Below are 18,118 nucleotides of genomic sequence, written 5' to 3' on the forward strand. Positions count from 1 at the left end.
TATGGAAGCGAACTTACATGAGAAAAATTCTCTACCTTTAAGGACAGAAAAACCCTCAAGCAAAGCAAAATGAAAAGCTCAGTTAGGTAATTCTGTTGGGGTTTTTGCTTCATACATTATTCTAAAAGTATTTCTGACCTCAGCAGACAAAAGTAATGTTGAAAGACAGCAAGTAGTTTTTAGTACTGGGTTAATCTGGAGGTTTGACAGCACTGTGTTTGCCATATCATATTCTGCACCCCGGACAAGAACTTGAATACCTGACTCACAGCTCAGGATGGATGGCTACAGGTACAGAGCAAGAGATGGAAAAGTGGGAGAAGACACTGTTTCCATCTGAGACTGATTTTTGGTTCATGTTAATTAACAAGAAAAATGTTTGGGTGAAACAACTTAGAAAACAGACCATTAAGAAACAAAAAAATTAAAAGTCAGGATTTTGCTCTCAGTATTCTGCAGTTTGGATTTCTAAGCAGGTAAGGATATTAAGTCTTAAAGAGGATATAAAAGCTAGCAGAAAGAAAAGCAGCCTACTGATTTTCTTTTGGGAAAATGTATTTAATTAGAAGTTGTACATCCAAACAGAAAGGGTAAGCAGAGAGAAATTGCGAAATAATTAAAAAACAAAAAAGCCAAAGATTAGAAAATAACCTTAAGTAAGAGGAAGAGGTTGTTGAGACAGCTTAGCAGAGACAAAAGGCACTGAAGAACAGAATCATCCATATTCTCACACTGTAAGATAAGGTAGATAAAAAGCCAATTAATCTTTGCACTGTATTTTGAAAAACATATTTTAGGGAAGACTGAACTGTGGATGCAGCCACTGAACACAGCAAGCCATGCAACAAACAAGTAACTGAAAATGCCCATTGCAATAAGCCACTTTTAAAAAGAAAATGAATTCCTTACACATTTACAAATTTTTGTGGCCTTTTTTTTACTGGAGAGTGCAGAGCCCCTGTGCTGGCCCAGCATCAATCCATTATCTAGGGAAAAAGTTCCCACCAGTGCCACTTGGAGCAAGCTGGCAAATAAAGTTAAATGGATGAGTGCTACCCTGTGAGAGCTGCCTGAGCTTTTAGGCAGGCCAAGAGTTGCCTCAGAAACAAAAATTCAGAGCCAGTGGTCAACAACTCTTAGCTTACAACAAATTAACAAATATTAAGAAATAAGTGGCCTACAGTTACTTTTAGGCTCGTACCCAAATCTGCCACCAGACCTTGCAGAGTGTGCTGTGAAACCACACAGGTCTATCAACAAAAGTCAAGTGTTCAGTACACAATTCAAAAATAGCAGCAAATATGACCTCATACTGTAAGAACAGAATGTGCAAAGGCCTGAGAAACTTTAATTCTAAATCAAAATGAGTTCTAGAAGGCAAAAGGTGAGAGGGAGCAATAGCTGAGTCATGCAAAGCAATAGTTAGCAAGAGACTCATATTTTAGTACATTAGCAATACATTTGCATTTGTATAGTGTTATTTACTCCAAGACTTTTGATAATTCTTATTTGACACTGAAATTGGTGGAAGCCTGGTGAAAGTGACACCAATCTTTATAACTGGATGGAGAAATAAAATACAGTGCTCACAAGTGTAGGATATTTGGATAATGCAAGTACCTTAAGCTGACTGTTAAACTCATCCATTTCAGCAAGTTTAGAAGCAGTTTCCTTCTCAAGGGCATCTAGTTGTTCCTTAAGTCTTTGGCATAATTCTTCCTTTTCTTGGGACTTCTTGTGCACTGAATCAACTCCTGTACCTGCATAAGGAAAGACATGCAATTTTACATATGTTTCTGGGGTTTTTAAAAAATTTTTCCCGAGTTCTTAATCATTGTTTGTTATTTGCCTGTTGTATATACAATCCAAACCTCCTTCCTCACAAAAATTCCTTGATTTACCTTTCTATTCATATACAGCACAAGGAAGAAATATCCCCAACACTGAACTAAGGCCCACAGGCATTACATGCAATACATACAGAATAACTTGCAAGTTGTTGTTTTTTTTAATAGCAGAGTATTTCATACCAAGTTTCTCTAGACAGAGACTTCCAGTGTAATTTGAAACAAAGACCAAACTTTACATAAATTAACTCCCCTGAGTTTAGACTACCAAAAAAAGAACAAATTGTGATAGCATCTGTGAGCAACACAGCCTGTATAAATAAAGTTTTAAGCAAAATCTGTGCTTTCTTGCCAAGATGTGTTTGTTTGTCCCTTATTTGGAACATGAAGGAGATAATGGAATGCAGATGAGACAATGGCACTGAACTGGGAAGATGTAGAAGTGAAGCTGTTATTAACACCTCTGTACCCTTCAGTCTTGATTACAAAGGATGAGAACTCAGCAAGGCAATCAAGAATAGAACTCATGTGCAGGCACTTACTCTGAGTGTTTTCAAGTTGAGCATTTTTTATCCTTTCATTTAACAACTGCTTTTCAGGAACCAAATAGATTAGTTTATTCTGATAATCCTGTAGATGTTGAAGAGAACATAACAAAATTTTAATATTGTTTATGAATCATTAAGTAAAACTGAGAGACTTTTCAAACATAGCTACAACTCATGTTAATGAAACAGGGATGCAAGTTATTATTACTGGATAAAGAAAAAAAATATTTCTATACTCTTAATAGAAATAATATTACAATTGAAAGATTTTGACCCCAAACCATTAACACAGATGGAAAAATATTTAACAAACATGCTAGAAGTGTAAATATTATCACAAGACCATTTAAGGCGACTGCTCCAAGCCTAACATAAAACAGTAACAACATGAAAAGAAGTTTCCCTGATGAGCAGAAACATCACATAAAAATATGGCAGAGGATAATTTGGGGTAGTCAAGTGATTAGAAGTAATTAATGTCTTGTAACTCAAATAGAGAAAAAAAAAGATAAAAGAGCAGCAAGGTAATTCAACCTAAACACCAACTTGGTTGGAACACAGGACAACATTCCTCAAAAAAATCTGAGTCTGGAGCCATAGAAGAATTCAAAATTAAAGAGAAGTCTCTACTATCAGTCCACAAAAGAATAGCTGAAGTTTTCACAACTGTTACTGAACTCTCAGCTCATTTTAATACGTATAATCATTTGTTTAACACCACAGAAAAAACTAAAAGCCTCTGCAATGCTGACAGTCCTGCCTATTTCCTCTCTCCACTGCAATCCAACTGACTGCATATTCCTCTCGATGGAAATGCATTTTCAACAGCATTAGGAAACACAGAATATGGTAAAAAGAAAACCATAAGCTTAACAAAGCTACACACCTCCAGCTGTTGCTGTAGTTGCTTGACTTCCATGATCCCTTGGTCATATTTCCTATCCAAAGCCTCCAGCTCAGTTTTTCGCATTTGCTTTTTGCTACGAATATCCTGCAACCTGCCTGAGATCTGCTGATGTTTGTCAGTCTGGAAAGAAAGCAGAGACAAATTACACCACATATGGCAAAAATCCCTTTGCTAAGCCTGTGGGCAGGTTAGTTCACAACCAATTCTCTAAAACAACCCAAAATACCTGCTTTGGATTCATTATCCAAAACAGAATGGAACTCCTAGTGGGCCATTAATGCAGGTATAGTATTTGTATAATTTAAATACTGTATTTCAGCATATGTGGTGAAATTCCTGTCTTACCAGGGCTTCTAATTCAAGATTAAGGCTCTTCTTTCTAGAGGTCAACTTGACAATTTCTTCTTGCTCCCTGTTGCGCTGATTGAGAAGCTCTTGGCGACGGATCCTCTCCCATTCCAGTCGTCGCTGGCGCTCGAGCTCCTGCTTTGCTGCCTGAGGAAAAGTTGCATTACCTTAAATTACAGTGGAGATGCAGAACTCAGAGAGCATGATTTAATATGATGTGCTCTATTTCTAAGCAGCAACACAACATAATGTCTTCTCTAAAGTGCTCTTATACACTTCAGCATCAAAGAACGCAGGAAGTGATCCTACAAGATTCTTCGTGCCACACTCCTGACTCTGGATGAAAAAAAGCTTCATAATTCAGAAAGCCTTTGCAGCTTGGAATATTGCCCATAAAACAGCACATTGACAGATACTCAAAGGAGGTTACAAGCAGTATTTCACAGAACTACATAAAATATGGAAGTGTGATGCATGCACTGAGACACCAAGTAGAAGCAAATTTGTCTCAAGCTCGGCTGTCAAAATGTTATCAATTATGAATTCAATAGAGTCTTGTTTGGAATACAAATTTTTGCAAAAATGCAAGAAATATGCTCAAGAAAATCTCATCTCTCCTATGAAGTATCTGAAAATCTTTAACCTATACCAATATTTATAACAAATGGTGTTCTCTCTCCAAGACAACCTGGCATCAGCCAGGCCAGGAGACAGCACTCAAACCCTGGATGCTATATGCACATACACATTCCTTGGAGCATTAAAAGCAATGTTAAGTAAACAACCTCCCGCCTTTCTATTTCTTTCCTCCTTTCTTCTTCCCTTTGTCTCTCCAGCTCTCGTTGTCTCTCCAGCTGCCTCTCCATTTCCAGCTGCCTCTTCCGCTCCTGCTCCTGGCGTTCCCTCTCTCTTCGCTCCTGCTCTTCCCGTTCCTTCTGAGCCTTCCTTTCAGCCTCTCTCTGCTGCTGCTCCAGCAGGACCTGTCGGCGTTTTTCCAGCTCCATATTTCCCCTCTCATAGTTGGCTTTCCTTTTGTCCTCAAATGTCACTAAAAGAAGGAAAGGTTGTTATTTCTGCCCTGTGCAAAACACCACTCTCAAACAAGGACTTCAGTTATGCCACTAAAGATAGAAACTTCTTGGCAAGCTCAGGTTGTTCAGTCATGGATGATGTAAGCATCTTCCATTTGTTAAAGTATTATTTTTATTTTTCTCTTCAAAAATACCTCTAAATTTTCCTAAGTATATTCCAACTGGGGAAAAAAAATAAAAGAAGAATAAGTTCCAGTTTAAAAGTGACCACGAAAATGACTTGAATGTTACAGGAAAGCCTTTCACTCTAAAGAATGAAAGAGGAAAGAATGCTAGAGGAAAACATAAAAGAACAGCTTTTATAAGCTGGGAGAAAACTCTCTGCTGTTAGAAAGGTTTTCCAATGTGCAGGAAACATTAACACATGGATAAAGAGCTTAGTTTTTAAGGGTGCTCCCTGTAAGAGTTCCTGGAGCTAAAACTATGAGTAACCAAAACAGGATCAAGCTCAATTACTGCACACAAGGATGAAAAGAGACACAAAGGAATGGTTTAGGCCCCTGCAACCACCCTTCCAAAAGGAAAGGCAAGTTTTGTCTTGCAGTGTCCCTGTAACATTGTCAGTAGGAGAATTTATGTTATGTCCAAACTGCTTCCAGTTTGCAGAGAACTGAACTACTCTGGACCCCGCTGCTTTCAGAATGGCCAGTAATGCCAGGAACTCTCAAATGAAAAAAAAATTTGCAGTAGCACAGCAGTGTCTGGCCATGAAGGGTTTATTTTCCAGAATACATTATTAATCAGCACACTTTTCCTCTCCTACAGCTAAAAATAGCCCCTTGTCACTGCCTTCTCAATTCTATTGGATGAAACAGGCTGGCTACATCCACTCAACAAGCTTCCTACCATCCAAGTTAAAAGGGATCTAGCTCCTGAAATGAAGCTCTCCATGGATTGCATTCCTTCTTCCACTTCCTAAAGGTTTCAGTGCCCTTCAAAACCAGCCCCATACATTGAGAACATGAACCCTGTTTTTTACCTGGCTGTTTTTTCTGTGGCTCCTCCTCTTGCACAGGTTGATAAGATGGCAGAGTTCCATTTATATTTTCAGTATATTTTCCACTCCTGGAGGGGAAAACAACCCCACCCCACCATTGTTAGAGGAACAGCACAGTTGTGTTAAATACATTACATTTCACCGCCCTCAGTGATTACCTGAAAGAAGGAGGCACCAGCTCAAGGGGCAGAGTCAGGGGCAGTGGCTGCCCAGCTTTGGCCATGTCTGTGAGGTGCATGGCCAACACAAACTCATCAGCTTTCAGCTGCCCATCTCCATCTATATCAGCCAGGGACCTGCAGGGGTTCAGCAGCAGCACCAATTAGAACCAAACACCACAATCACTCGCAAATTACAGCTGAAACAAGGCACTGTGGAAAAACAATTTTTAAAACTGACAATTCCTGTGGAATGTTTTGGTAAAAATACTTACAATTAATAACATAAATAACTGATGAAAGGAGCTATTATTTAGTTTAATCATGTACTGTTATTCAGATCATGGAATCATGGAGTGGTTTGGGTTGCAAGGGACCTTAAAGATCATCCAGTTCCAACCCCCTGCCATGGACAGGGACACCTTCCATTAGCCCAGGTTGCTCCAAGCTCCATCCAGCTTGGCTATGAACACTTCCAGGGACTGAGAATCCACAGCTCCTCTGGGCAGCCTGTTCCAGTGCCTCACCATCCTTACAGTACAGAATTTCTTCCTAATATCCAATCTAAACCTGCTCTTTTACAGTTTGAAGCCATTCCCCCTTGTCCTGTCTCTACAGGCCCTTGAAAATAAACTCTCTCCATCTTTCTTTGGCTATTTTCAGGTGAAGCTTTCTTTTCAGCTTCACTGAAACATTCTCTTCTCCAGCCTGAAAAAACCCAATCCTCCTACATTTCCATAAAACACTGAAAGTAAGAAGTATCTCTTGTTTTACTGCATCACAAATAGAAGAGCTGGAAAGTGAAACCAGGACTGTTCTTAACCAGCTCAAAATGCTAGAAATCACTTTTTCAATTATTTTTTGAAGCCAAAGAAAACATTACATAAAATTACATCAAACTCTACAAGAGGGAGCTTTGCATAGAATTCTTTTTTCCCCTTGTGTCTCCTTGACAGGGCAGGGAAGATACAAGCTGGTGCAGAAGACACAAGCTAACTTGCAGTGGGTAGGAAAAGGATCACCTACTCCCTTCTAAGGAGCAGGAGATCATATGAGCCTACAAACTGTTTCCAACAAGCTGGGGGGGGCTGGTGGGGTGTGTGTGTGTTTGTGAATCCAGTGAAATGCAAGAAAGCAGAAGCCTCTCTCAAAGAATCGTCTGTGGAGACAGAATTGCTGAAATGTGTCCTTAGACTGCACGAAAGCAAAATGCTTAGTAAAAACACAGTTCATTTAAAAAGCAGTTTAAAAAAAAAACTATGAAAAACAAAAAGGAAACAACAAAACAAACACCAAAAAAAAAACCAAAACAAACCCCATCACACACACACAGTGAAAAACAAAAGCAGGAGATGATGAAATTTTGTTATGTTCACACACCAGCACTACTCACACGTAACAGCACCATTATTTCAGTAATTACCACTAATAAGCACCCAGTAGAAATATTGGTAATTTCTTAGGGCAAAACTGAAATTTGGGCTGTTATTTCTCTCTACAGGGGAACACAGAACTCTTTGCATTGGCTACTGATACCTTCAGGATACACACCCAGAAGGAAAAGAAACACTGCACACCTGATGTATCCCCCAGACTCCAGAGAGGAGCAATACAACCCCACAGCCCACATTTATCTTCACAGAATGAAACCAAACAAGCTGAGCTTTGCTGCTGCTACAGACACAAATGACTGTCCAGGGACAGAGGAAGAAGAAAGGGAACTCAAGAGGAGATGTAAAGCTGTTGTGAATTCTTCTGAGCCACTACATTTCATGTATAACATCTGATTTATGTCTGAAGGTGTAACCTAAACTGCCATGTCTAGCAGAGCAGATCATTCAAGCCTTCAGACAACTCTCACCACTTTCATCAGCACGATAAAGGCAAGTCTTAAAAATCATGCAATATGCAGATATCTTTATGGAAACTGCAGTAAAACTCAAAAAAATTGAAGGGTTACTTAATTTTTAATCTTCCTCCATACTTTAAAACTAACAACCTAGATTTCAGAAATCTAGAACCTGGGTCAGAAATTGAAGTTAGCATATTCTATTACAGAGTTTAACAAACACACACAAAGAATGGAAAACTGAATTATCTCAAGGTGTCTTTTAGAAATGTAACTAGTGAACAAACTTAGTTTAACTAGCAGCTCAGTTTCTGTTTATGATTTTAGATCTGTGGTATCTCTATCATTTATTTAATAAAGTACATTTCTTCTCTTAACACCATGAAGATTTTGCATCAGTAACTAAACTCACCAAATAGTAGCCAGCTGAGTCTGTGAAAGATTTGATTGCAGAAGGGCATTCCTTGCTTGAAATCCTTAGTGAAAGCATAGAAGATTTTTATTAAAATAAATACTTCATTCAAAGGTTCACATGAGGCAAAAAATGGGTCATGAACTGGGGCATGTTTATTTTTAATATTAATCTAATCCATTTTCATCAGTTGGTTTTACTTCCAAGCTTAACAACAGGCATTACAACCTGAACACAATGAAGATGTAAGTATTCTCCTGTACCTTTTTCCACCCAGAGCACCTAACAGAAAAGCTGACATGAAAAATGGGTATTTATGGTAATCCCCACAGCTGTCACAACAGCACAGCTGACTGTTTGCCTAAACCTTGAGCTATCACCTGGAGAGCTTTCCTTGGTAGCAAAGAATCTGATACATTTCTAGGCAGGTGGAGGAAACCTTCAGTCCAAAATCAACTGAACAAGATTGAAACATTGAGACCCTTTCCTTAAAGAAAGAATTGTCCTGCTCTTTTGTAGGCAAGGGAAGTGAGGCAGAGTGCTCATTCAAAATGGGAAATCTATGCAGACACAAAACACACATAGTGACTTTGCACCTCCTGGCTGCTCTCTGAGCACTCTCTCTACTCACTGCACTGAGGAATCCCATTTTGTAAGAACTTCTGTAAAACCCTCCTCTTGTATTAACTTGGTATGAAGTCTTTTGAAGCCACCATAATGCTGTGGCCCAGCACAGATGTCACTGGAAATCAACAAGGACTCTCTTAAATTACTTTGGAAAAACCCAAGCAGTGGCTGCAGTTCTGCAGTCTTTTCCAAGCTGTGTTCTTTCAAAAGACAAAGCCCAAGTATCTGAGCATTGACTGATACAGGAGCACACAGCACAAAAATGATGGTGAATGTCCCCAGTGTCACAAGAAAGAGCCTCAGTCCAAGGAGTGATGTTTGAAAAATGCCTGCTGACTTTACAGAGCAGAACTCCACAGCCTTGTGGTTCTCAGGCTCCTCTAGTCAGGTCCCACCACTCCAGGCTTCTCCTCTTCCCTGCCACAGCTGCTGTAGCTTCCCCAGTGTGTTTGGCTCCTCCAGGTCTAACACAAAGCCCAAGCCAATGAACTGATGGTTATTTCCACTCCTTGCTGGCTGAAATCCACTCTCTCCCGCACAGGTCTGAACACCAACATTTCAGCTTTTATTTCACATGGAAGTCAAATCCCAAGCTGGGATTCCATCCCTCAGCCTGTGATGTTCAGAGGCAGGAAACACTGGTTTTCCCAGTCCATACCAAAAGTCATACTCACCTGATAAATATCCACTCATGCTTTTATCAAGACTGTTAAATTTCTGTCTGTATTTTAATCTGGAGGCCTGAGGAACTGCCCAGTCTGAGGATGTAATCTTTGGTGAATTCCCAGCTAGTGATGCACTAGAGGAAGAATTTGAACTGCAATATAATTTCAAAACAAAACAAAGCAAAAAAAAACAAACCAAACCAACCAACCAAATATTAAAAGAAAACCAAAAGAGAAAAAGAGATAAAGAAATAACTCTAAATCACTTGGTTTAAAAAAGAGGCATTGGAACAGAAGATACATAGAATGTTCCAGTAACATGAAACAACTTCCACAATGTTTTACCTCTGTTAACTTGCTATAAATAATTTAATCACAAATATGGAATTTTACAGCCAAAGTAGGGATATATTTGTAAGGAAACATGTGGATTAGAAAATCATTTTCCTTTGGTATCACAGGCACTAATGCACATAATTGATCCTTCTACCACTGCAGAATAATAGTAGAGGAAACCACAGGAAAATACCTCCACTATCCCAAGAGTGTTGGGTCATTGTTTAAGTAACTTTAAGAGGCATGTTAATGATTAAACATGAGAATAAAAATGGATCTGATGAACCCATAGCTTCTAAAGCTGTTTAAATCACCATATTCCAGCTCTACCTCTTCTTTCTGTGACAATGACATGCTGAGTGGAGCTTTTCCAACTCAGTCAGTTTCTGCAGAATAGTGCTGATGGAGGGTTTAGATAAACCCATCAAACTTCCATCTAAACTCCCAGCATTTTCAGTGTCCCATCTCTGAAAATCAGACAAACTCAGGAGAGCTGAATTCAGCCTGCCTTGTTCAAGGTGATCTCCGGTCTGTCAAGTAAAAAAACCAAACTCTTTGAAGTGCTATCCAAGGCAATTGAGAATGCTGACAGAAACAAAACCTCTCCAGCACAATGCTGGATTGACATTCCCTGCATGGAATGAGACAACATGATGGTGACAATGCTGCCAACAATAACACTGGAGAAGGGCTCCTTTGTACAGCACCAGCAACAGAAGGCTTTGCAATCCAAAGACAACCAACCAAAAAAAAAAAAAAAAAAAAAAAAGAAAAGATGTTTCCAGGCACATGCCATGCTTACAGTCACCTTACAGGACATCTGCTGACATCAGGTGTGTGAGGAGCCCAGATCATGCACCCCACGTGCCCTGAACAGGCAGCAGGAAGGTGCAAGAGCCTTTGAGTCACTCATGGAACTGAGCTGGGGTGGAGGTACCCTTGGTACCATCCTTTGGGAGACACCCCTGGATGCCCAACCGGATACATAAGCCCAGTCCCTCACTATGTGCCAGTCCCTCTATGGCAAAGCCCTAAAATCAGTGAGCCAGAGCAGCTGATCATAAAGATCCATAATCTTCTATTATTCATAAAGCAAATTCACAGATAAATATTGATAAAAAATCCTATTCTAACATGCCTGCTGATGACATGGTGCCCTCTATAATGAATGAGCACATAATGCACAAACATTGCTTTTATAACCACTTAGCAAGGCTTGTTTCTCTTTACTAATGAGGTACATTCCCTTCTTTTTTGGCACTGCTCATTTGAACTCCTCACCTACTTTGGATATTTTGTCAATTTACTGAGAATTACTTCCTGTGCATATAAAAACAAAATCTGTTCTTATACTTGACAGGTCATATTATATTGACTAATTTTTAACAAATGTACTTTGAGAACAGAAATGCTCTGTAAGTTTTGGAATGTATACTACTTTAGTGTAAGATACAACAATTTTAAACTTAACTTCCATACCTGCTAGATCCTAAATCAATTAGTGACTGTGCCTTCTGCATACTGGAACCACCAAATCCTCCTGCCATGGGGCCTAAAGAACCAGTATGAGGCAGCGCTGGAAGAAGAAGAAGCAAAAAATTAACCCCAGAATTATAAAGCAACTGGGTATAAGATAATGCTTCATAATCAACATTCACTTTGACAGAAGTAAGAAAAGCTAATCAGTGTCTTGTTGTTATGATTAACTAGTTAGAACAGAATTAACAGATGTGAACTTTGGAGAAAAACCATTTGTAGGGCTTTCTGGGGATTTTTTGTTGTTGTTTTTTTTTAACTCTCATGCATGTATTAGGACTCCTGTCTGAAATTAGCCACAGAGAAAATAAGATTCACAATTCTGAGAGCAAGTACTGGACTGTGCTATACTCACTTGAGGAGAAAGGAACAGACAAAGGCTGCAGAAGGCTGGATGTTCCATTTGGCAACGAGGAGGTACTGACAGAAGGCACCAGGGGAGCAGAGATAACCAGGGGAGGAATGGAAGTCATGGAGGTCAGAGCCATGGGAGCTAACGGTGCGATCGCAGACACAGACGTGGGCATGGACAGATTTGGCATGCTACCCATTCCTAGAGCAAAATCCAATAATTCAGGCTTTAACACTGCAGAGGCTTCAGCAAGAAACTGGGTCCCTTATGTGGGTCAAAACTACACAAAGCAACTGGTGTCTGGAATACAATGAGGTAAAATAGATGCTCATGTGCAATATTTACTTTTTTGCTAAATTTAGGCAAGACAGCTCACAGGGGAAAATACACTGAAGAACAGGAATTCAAAAAGAAAAATCTTGACAAGCAAATTCATTCTCAAGGTAGGCTTAGCTACTATTTTCACAACAGAGTAAGATCTGGTTTTCTATAATTGCAGCTATACCTATTTCTTCAACAAGTCTGGCCCCTGAGAGAGAATTACAACCTCAAAAGCTGTGACAATCCTCCATGGGGAAAAGCTGCTGCTGTTTCTGAACTAAGTCTCTTCCAACTATCAGCCTTGGAAGAATCCACAGGGGTGAAAAGTCCTTATTAGTACCCATGCTTAGCAAAGGGTTTCTAGAGGCAGCTGCCTGAGGCAAATTAGGGCACTTGAATTACTGGCTGCACCTTGTGGAACACAACAGTGCTGCTGAGATGATGGGAAGTTGTAGAGGTAACTGTATGCCATCCACAGCTCCCTGTAAATGCATGCCCTTGTAGACAAACACACGAGATTTGGTGATGGGCAGACATTTTAAATCATGTATGTAATTAATATATGCATACATTTAATTTCATCATAGAAGTGTATGTGTATTTTGTAATCCAGCCTAAGTCATTGTGGATATTTTATGCTATAAAATAACACAATAGCAAGCATGCACTGAATCCCCAAACACTATATAAAAAAAGAAAAGTCAAAGTAATTCTATTCAGTTAATCATATAACCAAAACAGTCTGATTCACTTTGAAAAAATATGTAAAACAGCTGTTCTACCAAAACTCTGACCTTTGCCTAAATTTAACTTTAAAACCCCCACCTATAAATACGTGACTGAGTAGGAGGAAGAAAAAAAAAGATCACCAGTACAAAATGAGAGCCTGCAAGGCAGACAGTAGATGTGAGTGGCCTTTTTGTCAAAACTGAATAAATGTTTTTCTCTATTAAAAGTTTTTAAAGAATCAAATTTTCAAATATATCAAGAAAGTGACCCGGTGAATTTCCTAAATCAGAATATCCTTTTTTTCTTGTTTCACACTGATTCACTAAACTTTCATGGTCAGATTAATGCTTTTATTTGGCTGCAATTAACTGTGGGTTTTTTACCTCTGAACACTAAGTAATTATATATTCATAAGTACCAAAGCGAGCTGACATTAGTGGTGAAAACACTGGAGTTTGTTTCATGACAGGAGGGAGAACTGAAGGCAAGTGCTGTCCTTGCAACTTCAGCTTGATGAGTTTCATAGCTATAGAGAACTCCAGCTGATCCATTTTTCCATCCTTGTTCAGGTCCGAGAGCGTCCTTAAAACAAAACAAAATAAAATAAAATTAGAAAAGAAACAGAAATATAACATTTTTGGTCTATGAGAGGCTTTCCTACTAGATTTATTTACTGTTTTTTCACAGGAAAACAAGAAACTTACTGCAAAGTAAATTTTCAACTTAGGATAACTTTCTTACCTTTGAGAAGTTGGAGTACCCACTTCTGCAGAGTTCAGTTTTGAGGTTCCTATATATTAAACATGCAATTCCCAAGAAAGCAGGAAAGCTTTTGAGAAAGCAGAAGTCTCCTGCCCAGTGGATACAGTTGTTGCCTCTGCTGCAAGCCTCTGCTATGCTTTTCTTTATGTTCCCAGTCAGAATAATTATTTTAAATTAATCCTTGGTAAGGTAAGGAATTAATGCAAGAATCTGGAACAAGATGCAGGAGGATGCAGAAACCTCCTAAAGGGACCATACACTGCTATGAAAACTTCATTAATTCACAGTGGTGAATCAACCTCCCAGTGGTGCGGTTTTCTGAGCCTGATACTCACACTGTCTTCCTTCTCACAGTTCTCCAAATAAATACAACAGGAAATAGACACAACAGTGCATACATAACCTCAACATTTCTGGTCAGACAGATAATATGAAATTTTATTAACATTTAAGCATGCAAGGACCAAGCACAAGAACGTAAATAAAATTAGGAGGAAAAAAAAATCAGACTAATGTTAAGCTTCATTTTTCCTTTGATTCTGTTACTGCTCAGTACAAAACCCCAAGGCCCCACAGAAAAATCTCCCTACCCCTCTTTTCTAGGCACTGAGGTTTAATGGTAAACATGGTGGTGATGCTGGTTTGACTTGATGATCCCAGAACACTTTTCTAACCTTAACAATTCTGTGATTCTATGTTGCTGAAGGAAAAACTAACTTGCATTTAGTTATTTGCTTTAACATTTTTTCTTAAAGTTGTTCTTAATTATTATGAGCCTCCAGTATGTGTCTTTTAGCACACACACCCCAAACTGAGCACAGGATTCCAGTGAGGACTGAGGGGTTACAGAGATGAAAACATTTCAAGTGTTGCACTCACCACATCTATGCTGTAAGGAACAGCACTTTTTCCAGTTCCTGTATTACAGCATTGCTTGGTAACTCACATATCAAAACTGTCCTTCTACTTTTTTTGTGACTTTAGATTTTTTTCTTGTCTTCTACTTTGCGTACTTCAAGCCCTTAATATAGTTTAAAAATGCTGCATTCAGCATGATCCAATTTGAAATAACATCATTAGAAAGATGTAAAAATTCTGAGTTTTAATTAATTGCTGGTCCACATATGGGCTGAAACCTTCCTCTATATTTAATAAAATTAAAACAATGACTCAGACAACACTTTCTACTTCGAATGAAAGCTGAAAACCTCTGTGAAACACAGCACAGCAAAGGTAGCATTTGAATACTATGAATATCCTATCTTAGAAAAAACAAACAATAAAGAATACCTTACCATATTTGAGCAAGGATTGAAGATGGCAGACCCGATTGCAAAAAAAAGGTACGTGCTTGATCACCTGTGATAAACAAAGCAAAAAAGACAGGTTTTTATACCAGAGACAGATTTCTGAGGAGCTCAGCATGCTCTTGGGGGATTAGGTTTTTGAAATAAACCCCCATGCTGGATGCCAAGCTTTCCAGGGCTTTTTTCCCAGCTTTTAACACTGGTGACAGTGATTGTCAGACACCCATGTATTCCATAATTCCCAACCTTTGCTCTGAGAAGTGATTTCAGATAACTATAAAAACTTTAACAGGTCACAAATTGATGGCTGCCAACATCTTAAAAGATGCATGGATTAAAAAATGAATGAAAATTTAGTCCTGCCCCAATACTTATGCAGGAAAGGATAAGAATGCTGTTTCTTTTCTTCTCTATCCCATCTAACCTGAGCCAGTATTGTGTCTCTAGAAAAACTAGGAAAACCATCAAGTTCTAAGTAATATTCTTTTCTGTCAGATAACACCCACAATTTCAGTATTTCAGGAAGGGAGTAGGAACTGTTGTGCAATCCCATACCAAGTTCCACATCAGTTGGTACACATACAAAGCAGGGACAGTGGTGTTTATGCCTACATCTGAGTGAATTACAGATGCTTAGAGCTAAGACTTCAAATTACTCTTTCAGCTCTCTCTTATATTCATACACAAGCTTTTATTTCAAGCATTTGCCAAATAAATAACAAAGCCCGCAGATGCAGATGCAGGTAAGAGCCCAGATGTGGCCTGAGGGTAGTTCCTGGCACTGCACAGTTTCCAGCTGGAGGCAAACATCAACCTCCCAGTGCTGTCTGGCCAAAGCAGGAGTTAGGTGCCACTTAGCATGTTCCAAACAGACAACTTTCCACTCTCTCCTCAGTCCTTTCCAGCCCCAAAAGAGGAAAAGCAGGACCATTAGAGGAACTAGACAGGGCATTACTGGATAGCTGGGAAGGTAGGAGCTGTCAGGGATGGTCCTTAGTGCCCAGCCACCCACCAAGAATGAGGCATTCTTAAATTAAGACATCTTTGCCAATGAAATTGGGTCTTGATATCAAAAGCAGATTTTAGATTTAAAACCTCCAAATTGTGAGGTGCATAGCAACGTGACCCAATTGTTTCAGAGGAGACACAGCTGAAGGCAACTGAAACTGACAGCAGGCCCTGCAAAATGCCATTAGTCCACCCAGTCCCTGCTGAAGGCACAATGGCCCAAATTTCAAGCAGTTGCTAACAAGGACAAGCTGTCAGCATCCCTCTCCCTGCCTCCTCCTCCCAAACAAAGATGTCTAACAGCATAGCATTCTCTCCTCACACTGAGGAGAGCCACTTCTGCTGTGTCTGGTGTCACCTGCCGGAACAGCTACTGGAAGTGCTCCCTGGCAGCCTCCCACGTAAGCACAGATTTCACCTGATCTTCTCTGGTTTCTGAAACTAGACAGAATGGCAGCACACAGTTGGTGGCTGCAGAAGTGACAGGGTTAAACAGAACAGCATTCCCGTGCCAGACTTGAGAGGAAAGCTTGTTAAGTTTACTAATAACCTGTGGCTGTTTGCCTGAAGAATATGGTGATTAGTCACACAACAAAGGGCTAGAAATAGGATGCAGTTCTAAAAGTGTTCTGCAGAGATAGGTATGCATACACAGAAGTTAATGTGTAATGCAGAGCTCAGACCAACCTGTAATGAAACCTCCCGTGGGTTTAAGGCTATCAAACTGCTTGTCATGCTTGGCCCGCTCTTCAGAGGTGATGGCCCAGATGTTTGGCCCTCCTGGAAAAAAAAAACCAAACCAAATCAACAGAAAGCCAGTGAACAACCAAATAGACTGAAAACTTTCAGAAATAAAGCACGTTACTTGCAAAATAAAAGCTTGGCTTTCTCAAGAGGCAAAGTTAGACACACCCAGCTCCTACCAGCTTGGCAAGGACGTTATGCAACACAAACCTGCTTCCCAGATGTGCAACCCAGCTGAGACAATGCCCCAGCCAGACTGCTTCAGCCTGGCTTTCAAACAAGCTCTGTTGTCCTTCAGAGCTGGTGCAGAGCAGTTTCCTGTGGCTGCTGATTGTTTGCAGCCCGGGCAGGATGTGCCTCACCATCCCCTGTGTGAGCCAAACCCTCCCCTGGCTCTCTGGTGAACAAATGGCATTCAGTGTCACCCAGGTTCCCATGCACAGGGTTAGCACCCTCAAGGCTTACACTTGTCTTGGCAGCACTCTAAAAGCAAAATTGGGATGGCTAACAAAGAAATAATTTGGTTTTGTCTGACAAAGAAGTGACATTTTGGGTTGTTTTTTTTTTTTTTTAAACAGCATGCAATGTCCACTTCACATTTTTCAATACTTAATGAAGAATAAAATATTACAGCCTGAGAGTAGGAATGAGAAGTTACAGGGAATAAATGTGTTTACAGTGCTGGTAATACCAGGCACAACCAGACAGACTTTCAGAAATGCTGCAACCTGCTGCATAAAGGTCAGGGTGTGCATCCTTTGCAGGAAAAGCAGCTTGCCAGAAATAATTTGGTTTGTTTTTTAAGTAAAAGGAAGTTTTAGTCAGGAAGTTCTTGACAAATATTTAATTTTTCAAATCAATGAATGCAAGAATTAGCCAAAATTCTGAATGGAACCACTCAAAACAGCATTAAAAGGTTATTATATGAAAAACACTTCTAAAATTACATTCTGCTGAGTATTACTACTTCCAAACAACAGTTAATCTGTTCAAGTGTTTGTATTGCTCCCTAAAAGAGAGTCAAGGGAATAAATAATTCTTCTAATAAGATACTAACAACTTGCTTTAAAAGCCACAGTACTTGGAAAAAAAAGCATAAAAGGCTTCCTCTTCCTACATAAACCTTATTTCAAAGCTTTGAATATCCAAAATTTCAAGAGGTTTTGCACTGTTTTTCAATGTGTAACAGCAAAGTGAAGGGACTAGGAGCTGATATACTTGCCAATACAGACACAGTAACAATGTTAATCATCTCTCATCTTTGTTTATCTACATAAAGAAATACATTTTCCAAAACAGACTTATTTTTTCCTCTTAAGAAGGTCCTGTCAAAACTGTATTTCTCCTTGCATGTGTACAGATTTAATTCTTTACCCTTGCTTCCTTTAGTAGAGAAAAAAAAATAGTTAAAAAGACCAAAACAAAGCAGAAACTCACTGGGGAGTTGTATAACAGAAAAGATATGAGGGCATTAGGATACAACCTCTACACACCTGAATTTGTAGTTTTGCTTCTCTCTCTTGAGGATATACCTTTTTTTTTTAGTGTGGCGTCAATGAAAGAGTCTTTTTGCT

The 18,118-nt window shown here is 39.4% G+C and overlaps 2 protein-coding genes across 10 annotated transcripts in view; one reads left to right on the top strand and one right to left on the bottom strand.

Moving 5' to 3' along the window:
- The window catches only part of FAM228B (family with sequence similarity 228 member B), a 50,978-nt gene extending 42,857 nt beyond the window's left edge, over nucleotides 1-8,121 (top strand). Inside the window, exon 7 of the mRNA XM_077175143.1 lies at nucleotides 7,398-8,121. The gene's annotated coding sequence lies outside the window, so the exon portion shown is untranslated. The remainder of the gene's footprint in view (nucleotides 1-7,397) is intronic.
- The window catches only part of ITSN2 (intersectin 2), an 80,642-nt gene that overhangs the window by 32,593 nt on the left and 29,931 nt on the right, over nucleotides 1-18,118 (bottom strand). For 6 of the 9 annotated variants that reach the window (XM_077175136.1, XM_077175134.1, XM_077175135.1 and 3 more), the window contains exons 3-17: nucleotides 16,488-16,580; nucleotides 14,781-14,844; nucleotides 13,142-13,305; nucleotides 11,677-11,874; nucleotides 11,265-11,361; nucleotides 9,459-9,601; nucleotides 8,158-8,221; nucleotides 5,897-6,034; nucleotides 5,721-5,806; nucleotides 4,436-4,698; nucleotides 3,648-3,797; nucleotides 3,282-3,422; nucleotides 2,390-2,477; nucleotides 1,621-1,760; nucleotides 652-732 (exon numbers count right to left, since the gene is read on the bottom strand). In XM_077175136.1, the coding sequence (XP_077031251.1) occupies nucleotides 652-732; nucleotides 1,621-1,760; nucleotides 2,390-2,477; nucleotides 3,282-3,422; nucleotides 3,648-3,797; nucleotides 4,436-4,698; nucleotides 5,721-5,806; nucleotides 5,897-6,034; nucleotides 8,158-8,221; nucleotides 9,459-9,601; nucleotides 11,265-11,361; nucleotides 11,677-11,874; nucleotides 13,142-13,305; nucleotides 14,781-14,844; nucleotides 16,488-16,580 (1,910 nt within the window). The remainder of the gene's footprint in view (nucleotides 1-651; nucleotides 733-1,620; nucleotides 1,761-2,389; nucleotides 2,478-3,281; nucleotides 3,423-3,647; nucleotides 3,798-4,435; nucleotides 4,699-5,720; nucleotides 5,807-5,896; nucleotides 6,035-8,157; nucleotides 8,222-9,458; nucleotides 9,602-11,264; nucleotides 11,362-11,676; nucleotides 11,875-13,141; nucleotides 13,306-14,780; nucleotides 14,845-16,487; nucleotides 16,581-18,118) is intronic. The other 3 variants (XM_077175139.1, XM_077175141.1, XM_077175140.1) reach the window with 3 other exon arrangements.

The sequence above is a fragment of the Agelaius phoeniceus genome, chromosome 3, assembly GCF_051311805.1.
Source record: "Agelaius phoeniceus isolate bAgePho1 chromosome 3, bAgePho1.hap1, whole genome shotgun sequence".
In the NCBI taxonomy this organism is placed as follows: Eukaryota; Metazoa; Chordata; class Aves; order Passeriformes; family Icteridae; genus Agelaius; species Agelaius phoeniceus.